Below are 14,915 nucleotides of genomic sequence, written 5' to 3'. Positions count from 1 at the left end.
CGACGGGCATTGCACCCGACCCCTACCCTGAACCTTCGGGGTGGTGGGTCCACATGGTTGTCCCACATAACCTTTTTGGGCGAGGTACATGGGCCGCCCGGCCACCAGGCGCTCGCCTGCGGACACCACCCCCAGGCCTGGCTCCCTAGATGGGTCCCAGTGACCCTATTCTGGGCAGGGTAAACTTAGCTCTATTTTTGTTCACCATTCAGTAGGGGTCTGTTGAATCATATTCGACTGGGTCCTCCTCACCCCAAACCTGTTCGCTTTGGGAGACCCTAGCGGAAGACCTACACATAGTTCTGGGGGTCGTAAAACCTGGCAAGCCCTTCCGCCACAACAAGGCGACGATCCAGGAAGGCTTTGTCCCCTTCAAGTGAGCAACTGCCCCAGGTGGAGGAGCTCAAGTATCCTGGTGGTCTTGTTCACGAGTGAGGAGAAAAGGGATTCAACTGCCGTCAAGGTGCAGAGGCTGCAGTAACGCGGGCATTTTATTGGATGACGGTGGTGAAGAAGGAGCTGAGCCGAAAGGCAAAGCTCTCGAGTTACCAGTCGATCTCCAGCCCTACTCTCGCCCCTGGTCAGGAGCTACGGGCAGTGACCGAAAGAGCCCGATCGGGAATACCAGCGGCCGAAATGGGGTTTCTCTGTAGGGTGGCAGGGTTCACTCTCTTCGGTAGGGTGAGGAGCTCAGCTGTTTGGGAGGACCTGAAAGCGTAGCTGCTGCGCCTCCGCATTGAGGTGGTTCGGGCGTCTCGTGAGGATGCCTCCTGGGCGCCTCCCTTTGGAGGGGTTCTGGGCACGGCCGCCAGGGAGGAGACCCAGAGGCAGACCCAGGACACGCTGGAGAGATCATATCCACCAGCTGGATTGGGATCGCCTTGGGAAGCCGCTGGGGAGGGGCATGTCTGGGCTGCTCTGCTTGCCCTGTTGCCATCGCAATCCTGATCTGGACTAAGCGGTTTTTTAAAATGAATGGATGGATACTGAGTATGAGTATTTATGAATGTTTTTAGGAGTGAGTGTGTATTTTGTATATATGATTGAGAGTTGGTGTATACTGTATGTGCCTTGTGTGTGAGTGAGAGTGAGTGTAGAGTATGTATGCAAATGAGAGTAAGTGTGTGTGACTTGTGTATGTGTCAGAGGGTTGTGGTGTTTATTTCTGCTGCCGGGTCCTTTTGCCTCAGACATGCTGAGCCCCAGTGTGGATCCGGAGGTGCCCATGGACTACAGCAGTGAGTTCGGGGACCCGGACAAATCGGGCCTGATGGACGACTCGGACGACGCAGACGCCTGCAGCATCCCCGGGTCCTTCACCCCGAGCACCTTCCCCGATAGCAGCCAGGATGGAACCAGTGGAGACCAGAGGTCAGCCTCACACATGCACACCGTCACACACACACACACACACCATGCATGCACACATACACACACACAAATGCACACGCACACACATATGCAAACATATACTCCATATTCATAAATGTACTATACACACATACACACACACACACACGTGTGTGCATACATATACTCCATATTTATAAATGTACTGTACACACACACAAGCACACACACAGCAAACATATACTCCATAGTCATAAATGTACTGTACATGCACACACACACTCACACATGCATTTGCATATATATATACTCCATATTCACGAATGTACAGTACTCACATGCACACACACGCACGCACGCACGCACGCACACACACACACACGCACGCACACACGCACACACACACATGCACGCATGCACGCACACACATACACACACGCGCGCACACACACACACGCACACACATACAAACACACGCGCACGCACGCACACTCTGACTCTGTCCGTGTCTCTGCAGCTCCATGGGCTACATCCCCTTGATGCGGGTGGTGCAGTCAGTCAGGCAGACCACCCGCCGCTCCAGCACCACCATTAAAGAGGGCTGGATGGTGCACTACAGCGACAAGGACACGCTGGTAATGCCCGTGATCAGACTCCGCCGTGCTGACACCTGTCTGTCCTTGTGTACCTCAGACACTGTCTCTGTAACACCTCTGTTCACACGCCTCAGAGTGAACGCCCACGCAGTCCCAGAATGCCTTTAAAACGGTCCGTGTGACACGTCGTGACGCACTGGTACGGTAACACCTCCCATGGCTCAGAGACCACAGTGACCATAGATGCCCCCCTCTGCCTCCCGAGTTCAAGTAGAAAACAAAGTTTTGGTATTTTAATTATTTTTTGGCATAATGCAAGTGTCTTGGATGACAAAAACTTGTTGCAGCAAAATATTTTTTAAATTTTTATTTAATTTTATTGAATGTCCCTAGTAGTGTAAGCATAGTAGAATATATGGTTTTTGAGCTTAAGACCAGGGACTCACGTCCCCTACAGGGGACAAAAATTAATTGGTGTGTCTAAGGAGGGCCCGCCAATAAAATTGACTCTGATCTCTTGTGTGTAATACTGATGCACGCCTTTTGGCTGGAGCTGCCTGCCCTCCTGGATTGGCCGGGAGTCACCCGGAATTTCCCCTTGGCCTCCGGGAAGCATGAAATGGAATTTCAGATTTGTTTTCCATTGTAACAAACACATTGCACAGTAAAATAATAATAATAATGATGATAATGAGAGACTCTTGTCTTGAGTGACAACAGCCAGCGCTCAACCCTCAACAAGCTTGGCGAAACATTGGCTCATTAAATCAGGTTGAGCATGCAACTGGCAAAGTGGTGCAATTGACAGTATAGGCATTTGTTTCATTAAAAATCACCGTAGGTGTATTCACTTCCAGACCTGTGCTCCTCCTGTTGTTGCTCTTTGATATTTTTCCAGTACACTGTGTATCCCGGCTGCACTTCACTGTGCCCGTCTGTATAGATGAGATCTGTTTTTAAATGTCTTTAAAAACGTTCTTTTTCTCTGCTGAAATTACTTTCTGAGTGCTCTAAATCACTGCTCTCGGACGGCTGTCCTTTTTCAGAGCTGTCCCGTTAAACCGTTCTGCTCTGCCCATTCAGTCTTTCTTCTTAAGTGCCTTCTCTCATCTTGTTTTCCTCTTCTCCTCTCTTTTTTTCTATTCTCTTCTCCTAGCTGATCCTCAACTTCCTTCTCCCTCTCTGCTTCTCTGGGGTGCTTATCCCTCTGAGCCCACGCTGAGCCCACCTTGACCTTTGACCCCTGACCTTTACCCCCTCCACAGAGGAAGCGGCACTACTGGCGCTTAGACTGTAAGTGCATCATCCTCTTCCAGAACGACACCACCAACAAGTACTACAAGGTAAGTACCGCCCCCTGACTCTGACAATGGGAGCTTCACAGCTTCTGATTGGCCCTCCTCCTACCAAATGTTTGACCAAATTCTACACTTTTAGAGCTTCACCTCCCCTTTAGGTCAACTCATCTTAATTTTTTAATTCTTCTTGAAACAGATGAAAAGAAATGGATAACTGCATAACAATGAATGGGAAATACAGGGTTGAGTAAATAGTAGAGTTATATAAACATTTGCATATGAATTTGTGGTCAGGTGTATTAATGGAGTATGTTATTTGAAGCTGTTAACATATCCGCTTTAGTTTTACTTGGATGTACTACTTGATTCGGAAGTACAGCGCAACACTTCTGTGGTTGAGGTCCTGGATTGATGCGCATGCTGTAGCATAGAAACGTACATTTTAAGTTATTAACTGAGCTGACCAAGCTAAAAAAAGAGGGGAAATTCAGGAGAGTGCCATGGCCCATGTACTTGGCCAGCAATGTGTCATGGCAGTGCTCCCCAACATAAACTCTGCTGTCCATGGCTTGACTGCTTGTGTTGCTAATCGTGAAACAGGCTAACGCACTTCTAACAAAATTATGGAATTCATGTAAATTGCCCCATAAATAGTTTCACCTGTCAGCTCTCACAGTCGCTTAAGATATATATCTATTGTGTGAAACATGCTGAAAATTTGACCCAGCAAGTTGAGTCCAGGTGTTCTGTTCCTAATTATGCTGTGCCCCTCGGTCCGCCCTTCCCACGCCTCTCCCCAGGAAATCCCCCTATCGGAGGTCCTGGAGGTGCGTCCTGCGGGGGACTTCTCCCTCGTCCCAACCGGGGCCAGCCCCCACTGCTTTGAGATCGTCACGGGCACCATGCGCTATTTTGTGGGGGAGGATCCCAACCCGTCCTCCGCACCCGCACCCGCCCCCGCCCCCACCCCGTCTCCGGCCTCTTTGGACCCCGCCGGCGTCCCAGCCCCGTCCTCGCCCAGTAGCGTCACGCCAAACAGCGGGGTGGGCCGGGAAGTGGCCAAGGCTTGGGAGAGCGCCATTCGTCAGGCCCTCATGCCAGTCATCTTCCAGGACACTCCCACACCGCAGGGACACACCCCCCACAGTGAGTCATCAATTTGACTCTGTCAGTCAGCAAATACAGAATTCGCAAATAGCTGTAATAAATGTGGCATATGTTCTGCATATAAATGTCAGCCTTGTCTGCGTGTCTGTGAACTGCTCAGTATCATGCTGTTGAGTGTGTGGTTAGTTAATGTTGTGACTGTTAAATACAATTCTGCCCTCCTGAGGTATCGACCTAAGAGACGGGAGTTTCCTCCAATGACAGGGCACCAGTTAATGAACGAACATTAACAATAAATACCAAAGGAGAAGACTGCTCAGTGCAAATACATTTCTGCTACTGCGGTACATGCAGGTAACTGCAAAAATAAGGGAAAAACTTGAGTGAATGAGTGAGACGAAGTGGCTGAAAGCCGGTGCTTCCACACAGGCGTGCTTCCTCAGTTAATTAAGCCATTAGCATCCCAGCATGCTCATGGCTGTGTGTGATAATGCTGGGCCGGCCCATTGATTACCATGGCTGGAAGGAAGAATCTCAGTGACTTTGAAAAATAGGTGTTGAGGCATGTCTAGGAGGAGCGTTTGTGACCAAGACTGCTGGACTTGCTGATGTACGAGCAACAGTGGCTAAGGTGATGTTGCCGTGGAAATCTCACAGGCATCATCAACTAGTTGCAACCGTGATCAAAGGAAGATGCATCTCGACTGTGATGCCCATGCGTTGGAACAAGACGCAAGGCAAAACAAACTGAAGGAGTTGACTGCAAATATCAATCTAGGGCAGGATCAGGCAGTTTAACTTTACAGAGAGGGATGCTCTACTGATACTGTGGTTGGTGTTTCTGTTATTTTGGCACCTGTGTGTGGCACTTCCAGCTCAATTTCCTCATGTTAAGTTAGTCATGTAGAGGCCGTGCTGATTTCCCATGGTCCTTTGCTGTGATCCACAGGGCAGGCATCGGTGAACATCTCTGTCTCCAACAGTCAGATCCAGGAGAATGTGGTGAGTGGATGACCTTTGAACTATAAAATCGTCCAGTCTCTATAAGAGTCCAGCTTAATAAGAGTAACAAAATGCAATAGAATGCAGGATTGCAAGAGCTGTGATGATTTTACAAAGGATGATGACAGCGGTGGTGATGGTAGAGATGATAATATTTATTAGGATAATAATACCAATGATGGGGGATGAGGATGATGATATTTTTTAGGATGATGATAATGGTTGTAGTGATGGTGGTGGTGTTGGTGTAGCACAGTGATAACCAACCTTGTTCCTGGAGATCTACCATCGTGTAGGTTTTCATTCCAACCCTAACAAAGCACACCTCATTCAACAGCTAGAGATCTTGTTGAGAGGCATTAGTAGAGTTAGGTGTGCCAGATTAGATTTGAAATGAAAACCTACAGGATGGTAGATCTCCATGAAAAGGGTTGGTTACCCCTGGTGTAGCATAATGTAAATTTAACTAGGTTTACAACTGAAAGGTTGCATGTTTGATTCCCGATTCCCAGGTTTAGTGCTAAAACCTTGAGCAAGATACCTCATTTACTTACAGTAAATATCCAGCTGCGTAGATGACTATATGCTTAAAGGTTGTAGGCGGCATCATATACCGCAATGATAATTATTTTCACGTAATAACGATCATCAACAGCGTGTGGTTTAACCGCTCTCATCTATTGAGTGTTGATAAGGCAGTCGATCAGCAGCAAGGCCTTGCAGCTTTTATGTGGTAGACAAAAACACATCAGATGACCACATGGATGCTGTATGACATTACTGCTGATTCGCTGTCTTGTCAGCAGCCAGTAGATAACAGTGGTGAGGTTTTTCCCGCAAGAAGCATTTCACGCGGCCCCTGAAGTTTGGATGTTTACTACCTCATCAGGTATAATTTAAGAGAAGAAGACAAAAAGAATGGCAACTACGTGGTGGCGATGATCATCATTACATTCGATAAATTATTATTCCGGTGTATCGCCCAGCCCTAGGTGGTGATGCTAATATTAAAAAGGGTGATGATGATGATGAAGAAATCAATGAGGATGATGATGATGATAATGTTTCTGATGAGAACGGTCTCTCCTACAGGACATTGGTATGGTGTATCAGATCTTTGCTGATGAGGTTTTGGGCTCGGGACAGTTTGGAGTTGTGTACGGAGGTGAGTTTCATTGTGAGGTCAGTGCCTCAGCAGTTACGCACTCTCACATTAACCTCGGCCCATATCCACGTTTGCTCATAATTTAATATTTTTATAGTGTAATGTTTGAACCCAGTATCACATGCCAACAGAACTGCACAGTCGTAATAATTTATCACGCTCTGTGAGATCCAGTAGTCAGGTTCGCCCAACCTCTTTTTCTCTTTTTTTACTCCCTCACTCTCTCATGGCATCACGTTCTCCTCTCAGGTAAGCACAGGAAGACAGGGCGGGACGTGGCAGTGAAGGTGATCGACAAGCTGCGTTTCCCCACCAAGCAGGAGAGCCAGCTGAGGAATGAGGTTGCCATCCTCCAGGTAACCAGCAGGGGGAGCGAGGAGCAGCTGTTGGCTATACAAACCTGCCAGCTCAGGAAATTAGTTTCCAGATCTGCCTTCATTTAGACTGGCTAATGAATTCCACTGAAATAAATACATAAATGATGGAATAAATTAATTCACTGTATGGGTTAATTACATGTGAATGCATAAAGTAATGAAAACTTAATGCATGAAAACTAAGATGAAATTCTCTCTGGGCAGCACCTAGTAATACCGAAAAGCATTTTTAAAACTTTTGTCCTCCTGTGTTGTTACCCTTCATCTCCTCGCTCACTCATTTCTGCTTGACTCCCCCTCTCTCTTCTCCTTTCCCCTTCTCTCTTTCCCGCTCTCTTCTGCTCCTTTTTCCCCTCCTCTCTCCACGTTTCCCCCTCTCGGTCTCCTCCACCCTGGGGCAGAGTCTGCGTCACCTGGGCATAGTGAACCTGGAGTGCATGTTCGAGACGCCGGAGAAGGTGTTTGTGGTGATGGAGAAGCTGCACGGGGACATGCTGGAGATGATCCTGTCCAGCGAGAAGGGCAGGCTGCCCGAGCGTCTCACCAAGTTCCTGATCACGCAGGTGTGTGTCCGTGCGCGTGCGTTCTTACGCGCGGGTGTGCGTCAGATTGTGTGTGCGTATAGTTTCTATGCATGTTCGTATGTGTGTGTGTGTGTTTGTATGTGTGAATGTTGGATTGTGCTTGTGTGCGGTTTCTATGTGTATATGCGTGTGCTCGTGTGTATATATCAGATCATACATACGTGTAGTTTGTACGTGTGTGGGTGTGTTTCACCACGTCTCTGATTGCACAGGACTGCAGCCCCAGTCTGTCCCCGTAAGGTATCTGAGCGTCCCTGCGAGTGTGTGCTTGTGCTGGTCGATGTCCCCACTAGTGCAGGGGACACTGCCTGACCCTCTCCCCCTCTCCCCAGATCCTGGCCGCCCTGAGGCACCTGCACTTTAAGAACATCGTTCACTGCGACCTGAAGCCGGAGAACGTTCTGCTGGCCTCCGCGGAGCCCTTCCCCCAGGTACGCGCGTCGTGTGCCCACGCGACGCTCCCCTGTTCACAGTGAGCTCCTGAACGAGGCGCATGGCTGCACTCAGGCAGGTCGGGCGAGAGCAGCAGAACAGGCAATCAGTGGCACTTTAAAAAGAAGCGCTGGAATCACCGGCGCCTGTGAGTATTTACACAATGAGCCAGCGCACCCGCTTGGAGTGCTTCTCACCTGGGCTTGACAGGGCTCCGAGAATTAAGAGAATAAGCGAGTGATGAAGAAGAGAGAGCGAAGGAAGAGGAAGTGAAAGATTGTTTTCACTGGGGAGTACAAATCGCTGCTGAAAAAATTGTAGAGTTGATTCATTCTAGTGAGGTTTTAGGGTAGGAGGTAGAGATGATGATATTTTAGAAAGGACTGAAAATGAGTGTCTACTCTCTGATCACCCCCTCCGCCTTGGCCCGTCCCAGGTGAAGTTGTGCGATTTCGGATTCGCCCGGATCATCGGGGAGAAGTCCTTCCGGCGGTCCGTGGTGGGCACGCCGGCCTACCTGGCGCCCGAGGTGCTCCGTAACCAAGGTTACAACCGCTCGCTGGACATGTGGTCGGTGGGGGTGATCATGTACGTCAGCCTGAGCGGGACCTTCCCCTTCAACGAGGACGAGGACATCAACGACCAGATCCAGAACGCTGACTTCATGTACCCCCCCAACCCCTGGAGACACATCTCCCCAGATGGTACGCTTGTACGCGCACACACACACACACACACGCTCATACATACATGCACGCACACACACACGCACACGCACGTGCATACGTACATGCACGCATACACACACACACACGCACGCGCATACGTACATGCACGCACGCACACACACACGCACGTGCATACGTACATGCACGTGCGCATGCACGCACGCATACATGCCCTTGCAGATATAGCTATGGGCTATACACATCAGCTGAAGTGTTTGATAAGTCTGTTACTATGACAACTGTGGTCACTTGTTTTCCTGTGTTTGTTCCTACAGCCATTGACCTGATAAATAACCTGCTGCAGGTGAAGATGAGAAAACGTTACAGTGTGGACAAGAGCCTCAGTCACACCTATTTGCAGGTATTTTGAAAAACATACACACACACACACACACACACATGCCCTCATTAAAGAAACACACAGAAGCCATTTAGTCTTAGTTAGCTGTAATCATGTCTTTGATTTTTTTTTGTGCGTTTCTGTTAATCACAAGCACTTACCTTACGTGATGTTGTGCAAATCTGTAGCTGGAGACACAGCTGGGGCTGTGCGGTTCATCCTGCATTATGCATTACTGGGCCTCCTAATTGTTTCAGATGAGATGTTATCAGCAGAGCGCAGCTGTATGGGAAAGTGCTTCAGGAAGCCATTTTTTACCACAGCTCATCACACAAACACTACAGTAAAAGCTCTCCCGGCGAGTTCTGAGAGGTCATTTTAAATGAATACTTTTAAATCTTAAATGAATAAATCTTCATTTACTAATAATAATAAAAAAACAAGCACATAATCAGAATTTGCCAAAGAAGCGAAAGGCTGAATTGTAGTTTACAGTTCCTGCTTTAGCCACCAGGTGGAGCGTATGGCATGGCACGAGATGTGTCACAATTTCCGTAAAAAAAAAGCGAGTTGCAAGTAGCCTCACTCACTGTCTCCTCGTCCACCTTTCTCCACCTTTCTCGCTCCCTCTTCGTCCTTCGTCCACCTCCGGGGTCCGCGTCCGTCCGTCTCCCAGGACTACCAGGCGTGGCTGGACCTGCGCGAGCTGGAGAACAAGCTGCGCGAGCGCTACATCACGCACGAGAGCGACGACAACCGCTGGCAGCAGTTCGCCCAGGAGCACTCCCTGCCCTACCCCGCCCACCTGGTGCCTCCGCCCCCCGCCTCCGACGACGAGGACGCCGGCGACGACAGCGAGATGCAGGGCCTGACCGAGCGCGTCAGCATCCTCTAACCGGGGAAGGGCCGGGGGGAGGAGTTAGGGGAGGGGCCAGGGGAGGAGGCAGGGCTCCAGCTGTGGGTTTGGAAGGTAGTAGCCCTTGGGTGCTGCTTGATTGGCTCAGTGTTGCGCCACCCGGCCCCACGCATCCTTCACTCCCTTTGAAACAACTTTGCTCGAACCTTGCCCCGTCTCCCATAGATCACTGAACTTTGAACCCCACCCCCCTCCCCCTCCCCCCCCAGGTCCCACCAGTGGGTGTCAGCAGTGGGATCAGTGGGCAATGGTCGGTGCTCAAAATCAGACCTGCGAACTGTAGCGCGCACTCTCCGCAGACGAAGTCCAGCCAGTTCACTGATCTCCTGCCACCGGCCTTTCATCGGATAGCGTATACGCCGGCGGTTATGAAGGATGATGAAGACCATGAGATACTAGAGACAATTAAAAAACAACAATGGGATGCACTGATGTGCCTCTCAACATATATAAATATAATATTTTCTTAGCTGGATACAGTTGACTGTGACTGTCAGTGAACGACTTTACTAAGTGTAGCGGAGCTTCTTGGGCAAAGAGAAGTATCACTTCTGTTCAAGCCACCAAGTCCCTCTCAGTAATTGCCCAATTCCCTTCCCTCAGTAGCTGAAGTTGCTATTAATGACAAATATAGTTTCCTATTGAGAAAATGGCCACACTGCATTCACAAGAGAACCTGGCAGGCAAACTGATGCAGGATTGATTGTTTGGACTAGATATTTGTTATTTCTCTTCTGTCTCTGTTGACATTGTTGCTGTAACTGACACTGCCATTAAGAGGTGTTGCAAGGGTATTTACAAGCTTCTTAAGAGGTCCTTACGAAAGGAAGACAAAAATCAAACAAAATCTCAACTCCACTCCATTTGCCAATGACAACCAGATAGGATAAGCAATCTGGATTAGCTGGCAAGGCTGAATACAGTGTGACGGGCAATGGTGTAGCTTTAGTTCTTTTCTTTTTTTAACATACTTCTTAGTATTTTGAAGCAATTTCTGAATACCCTGCCAGGTTTGACAGACTTGATAAGCTTTTGTTTCTAGAAAAGAAATAGATTTTGATCAATGAACACTGCCTCTAATCATTCTTAGATGTGGGGGAGAATGGTTTACTTATTCATCCAACCAGAGCCCAGTCCTAAAGAAATCAAATGAAATTTTCTATGAGCCAGAAAGCCACTCAGAATGACCAAACAAGCTGGAGGATTTTTATTAGAATGAGGAACAGACCGGTTTGCCCTCCCAAACAGCAGAGGGCAGTGTTGCACATAAACAGACACTTCTCTTAAATGGCTCTAAGGGGATCATCCAATGAACAACTACAGGCTGCTTGGAAGAGGAGGGCAACTTAATGGAATATTGATAATCAAAAAAATTACAAGCCTTAAATAGGTTGCATAGTAATCTTAGTCATGGAGGACTTATTTTGTATACATAATACATAATTATAGGTAGTGTATGTTTTGGGAATGTATGACTATATGGAAGATCCCAGCATGCTAATACAATTTAGTGAAGAAAAACACTTGTCCCTGTGTCTGTTATTTAGACATATTCCACAACATTATAATTTTGATTTGTACATGTTGCATATTTTGTGATTATTATAGTCTGTAATACTGCTGTTTTGTCTGAAATGTTCTGCTAGTGTGATACAAATCAAATAGTGTGAGCTAGATAAGCTAAGCTAGGTTGTTTATGTCACGTTAATGAGAAGCTGACAACCAAAATGTGCTCCCACAAGCAGGCTGGCAAACCAAACGTTTTCTAAGTTGGTCGAAAAACTGAGAGCAGGCAATTATGGAAGAAAAATGGGTAGCAACAGGGGAATTAATTGGTGATTATGCATGCAACAGATGTTCCTGCCAGGAGTTATCTATAGCTGCATAACTACGAGGACAGAGGTTGAGAATCTTTGCAGTCATGAGAGGGAAACCTATCAAGAGCCAGCCCAGGAAGAGTGGGATCACTGCTGTTGACGGGTGACAGTAAGGAAAGGATGCCACCCACAATACCCTGTGGCTATACGTCGGCTTCTCCTGTCCTCTCTCGGTAATTGATTATTAGCCTGATCATAAAGGTGCATATTTCCTCCTTGACTTAAATATTGAGAATGCGCCTCCCTCAAAAAATCTTTGGTAGAGTGTTCCACTGTAGTTCTTCAGGAGAAAGCTCTACCACCCGCAAGATTCTTAGATGGTATTGGGACTGCTAAGTAGCCTCTGTCTTGAGAACAAGCTGGCTTTTAAAAGTCGAGAGCGACAACTTAAAATCGATCCCGTACGTATCGATCCTGTGACCGGCAGCCAGTGAAGCAACGCTGCCGCTGTGGCAATGTGCTCAGGCTTCTTTGTTCGAGTAAAGATGCGAGCGGGTGCGTTCTGAAACAGCTGGATATTCTTCAGCGAGGTACGGGAGTAGGGCAGCAAGGTTAACAGGTAACGGGGCATTGCAGTAATCTAGCCTAGATGCGACGAACTTTTGAAAGAATTTCTCTGTATCCCCTAACAATAGGCAGTGCCTAATTTTATCTGTTTCGTAACATCAGGGTCTTTCACTGCCGTATTCAGTGGTAGGAAACTACCATCAAAAGAGTAATTGTAGACAATTTTTCAGGCTTATCTGTTTTCAGAAACAGAAAATTAGAAAACATCCAAGCCTTATTATCAGCGATACAATACATGCTTACCTGAGAAAGCTTCACCAGGTTTCATTGAAATGTGTATCTGTGAATCACAAAGCAGTGAAACTTTATACCGTGTTTCTGAATAATATCACCAAGAGGTAGCATATTATAATAAGAAAAGCAGTGGCACTGTTCCTTGTGGAATACCATATTTCACCTTTGAGTAGATGGACAATTCTTCTTTTAACTGAATGAACCTTTTCCTATCATATACGTATGATATATGTGAGTACTTGTCAATGAAGTCCAGCACATCCCTGGAGTCTGTCCTATAGAATCCAATTACCTGAACCGATTATAGCTTAAAGCTACACATAGTTCAAGGAGTACAAGAATAGATGGAGTTACAGTCTGCTGACAATAGTGCAATTTCACTGCAGGATCTGACCAGAATATTTAATGGGTATGGTTTGAGCTAAGGTAGGTAAGATAGGTTGCTTCCCAACAGCGTAGAGGAAGCTGTTGAAAAGCAACCTACCTTACCTACCTTAGCTAAAACCATATCCATGAAACATAAAAAAAAGAAGTTTCTTCATATTGTTAGGTATGGGCGATATGCATTTCACTATTTGCTGCAATGCTCATCTATTTATTGCTATGCTCGTGCGCAGTCCCCACCGCTGATTCGGGAGAGTACGGACATCCGCCGTCTCCTCCAAAACACGCGGTGCTTAGAGTAGAGTGGAGTCGAAGGAAGACATTTCATATCCAGCTTTGGCATGGCAGTCCATGAGCGCCTGATCTACCAGCAGGGGTCGCCAGAGAGTGGTGAAACGCAGACAACTAAACGACTGAATCCTCCCGTACCCAGGACGACCCACATCAGCAATTGTGCACCACCCTATGGATCTACTGGCCACAGCTGGCACTGGCACGATCTGGGTCCAGTCCTACGGCACGAGGCTGATCGATGCAGCCCAGTGTGGGGCCTAATCCAAATAAGCCACTCAACGGCCCTCAGGAAAATGTTCTGGAACCAATTGTGTTGCAATTGGGTCAAGCACACAGGCTTTGAGGACATAACTGGTTTAGTCAGCTCATCCATATCAATGGGTATAAAACAGTTTAGTGGCAATGTTCCCATCTCTTCCAGTGGCAGCCAAGTACTGGGTTGCTCACCAGTCATGGGAGGAGTGATACACAGAAACGTTTTTTCTGTTTACAGAAAAACGTGGATCTAGCAGACAGAAGATCCTGCTTGTAGTGGCTATCCTTCCATGCAAGATGAAATAACTCCAGTTCAGCTGAACGCCATTTTCTCTCCAGACGACAGCATTCTCTGGATTTTGTGCAAGTGACTCCAGGAGCATATTTCTGAAATTTGGAAGGACTGCGCATTTTAATGACCGGTGGTAATATTGTTCTGGCTGCCTGGATTTCAAAGGTAAAAAGGAAATGATTATATAAAGCAGGATTAAGTGGTCTAATGGAAAAATTCAGAACACTGATGCCATAGGACAGCACTAGGTCTAAGGTATGGCAACAGTAGTGAGTAGGCCCACAAACATTCTGTAAAAAAAACCAACAGAATCAATAATAAATGCAGTCTGTCCATAGCAGCACATATGAATAAAAAAACAACTTATAGTGGCTTATATACATTTATACTTATAGCGGAGAAATGGTTAACTAAGAAACCATTTTAGTCCTTTCCCCCATGCAAAAGAATAGATGTAAACTCAAACACAACCATGATTAGTACTCTGCTTGCAATGATTACAGCTGTTACAAGCCCCAGGTACAACTGCAGTCAAGTGGTTATGTCAGAAACACCGGTGACAGAGACAAATAATATAGGGAGAATCCTCAGCACAGTAGTCAACAGCCTCGCCATATCAGAAGCTGCCATGAAATAGGCTGTCATTTTTTCCCAATGTGTTATCGAGAAGTACGAATACAAAAATACAAAACCCGCTTTGCCCAGTGCCAATAATTCTCTCTATATCGTTGGTTTCACCAGGCAATTTGTCAGTCGAGCACTGTTGCAGATAGATTCCCTCACATCTTGAAATGATAGCACAGTGGGTGTGAATCACACTCCGCTCATGGTACCCTGGTACCAACTCCAGGAGATGCATTGCAGTTCTACCTGTGGCTGCCTATGCCATGATATTATCTGAGCTGCGGAAGTCATTTAGAGCCAAAGAGAATGAGAATTCTGCCCCCCTGTGAAGGAAAGGCATTGATCCTTTTTTGCTGTTGTTGAGAAAACAGAGATGGCGAAAGAGCAGTTTCTGCTCCCGCCTTGGCTAATGGAATGGAAAGTCTTTACCTGGTCGTACCGCCATGCAACATTTATTCAAAAGTCAATACCTAACTAAGTGGACAATCAAAAG

At 47.1% G+C, this 14,915-nt stretch overlaps 1 protein-coding gene across 1 annotated transcript in view; it reads left to right on the top strand.

Moving 5' to 3' along the window:
* Positions 1-11,418, top strand: part of prkd2 (protein kinase D2) — a 43,227-nt gene extending 31,809 nt beyond the window's left edge. The window contains exons 7-18 of the mRNA XM_035385287.1: positions 1,191-1,371; positions 1,868-1,985; positions 3,212-3,289; positions 4,045-4,390; positions 5,301-5,353; positions 6,446-6,518; positions 6,768-6,874; positions 7,297-7,458; positions 7,812-7,910; positions 8,348-8,615; positions 8,915-9,000; positions 9,656-11,418. Of these exons, the coding sequence (XP_035241178.1) occupies positions 1,191-1,371; positions 1,868-1,985; positions 3,212-3,289; positions 4,045-4,390; positions 5,301-5,353; positions 6,446-6,518; positions 6,768-6,874; positions 7,297-7,458; positions 7,812-7,910; positions 8,348-8,615; positions 8,915-9,000; positions 9,656-9,874 (1,790 nt within the window). The 3' untranslated portion in view covers positions 9,875-11,418. The remainder of the gene's footprint in view (positions 1-1,190; positions 1,372-1,867; positions 1,986-3,211; positions 3,290-4,044; positions 4,391-5,300; positions 5,354-6,445; positions 6,519-6,767; positions 6,875-7,296; positions 7,459-7,811; positions 7,911-8,347; positions 8,616-8,914; positions 9,001-9,655) is intronic.
* Positions 11,419-14,915: the final 3,497 nt, after the last annotated feature.

This window comes from Anguilla anguilla, chromosome 12, assembly GCF_013347855.1.
Source record: "Anguilla anguilla isolate fAngAng1 chromosome 12, fAngAng1.pri, whole genome shotgun sequence".
NCBI classification, from domain to species: Eukaryota; Metazoa; Chordata; class Actinopteri; order Anguilliformes; family Anguillidae; genus Anguilla; species Anguilla anguilla.
This window is presented reverse-complemented; position numbering and strand designations above follow the sequence as displayed.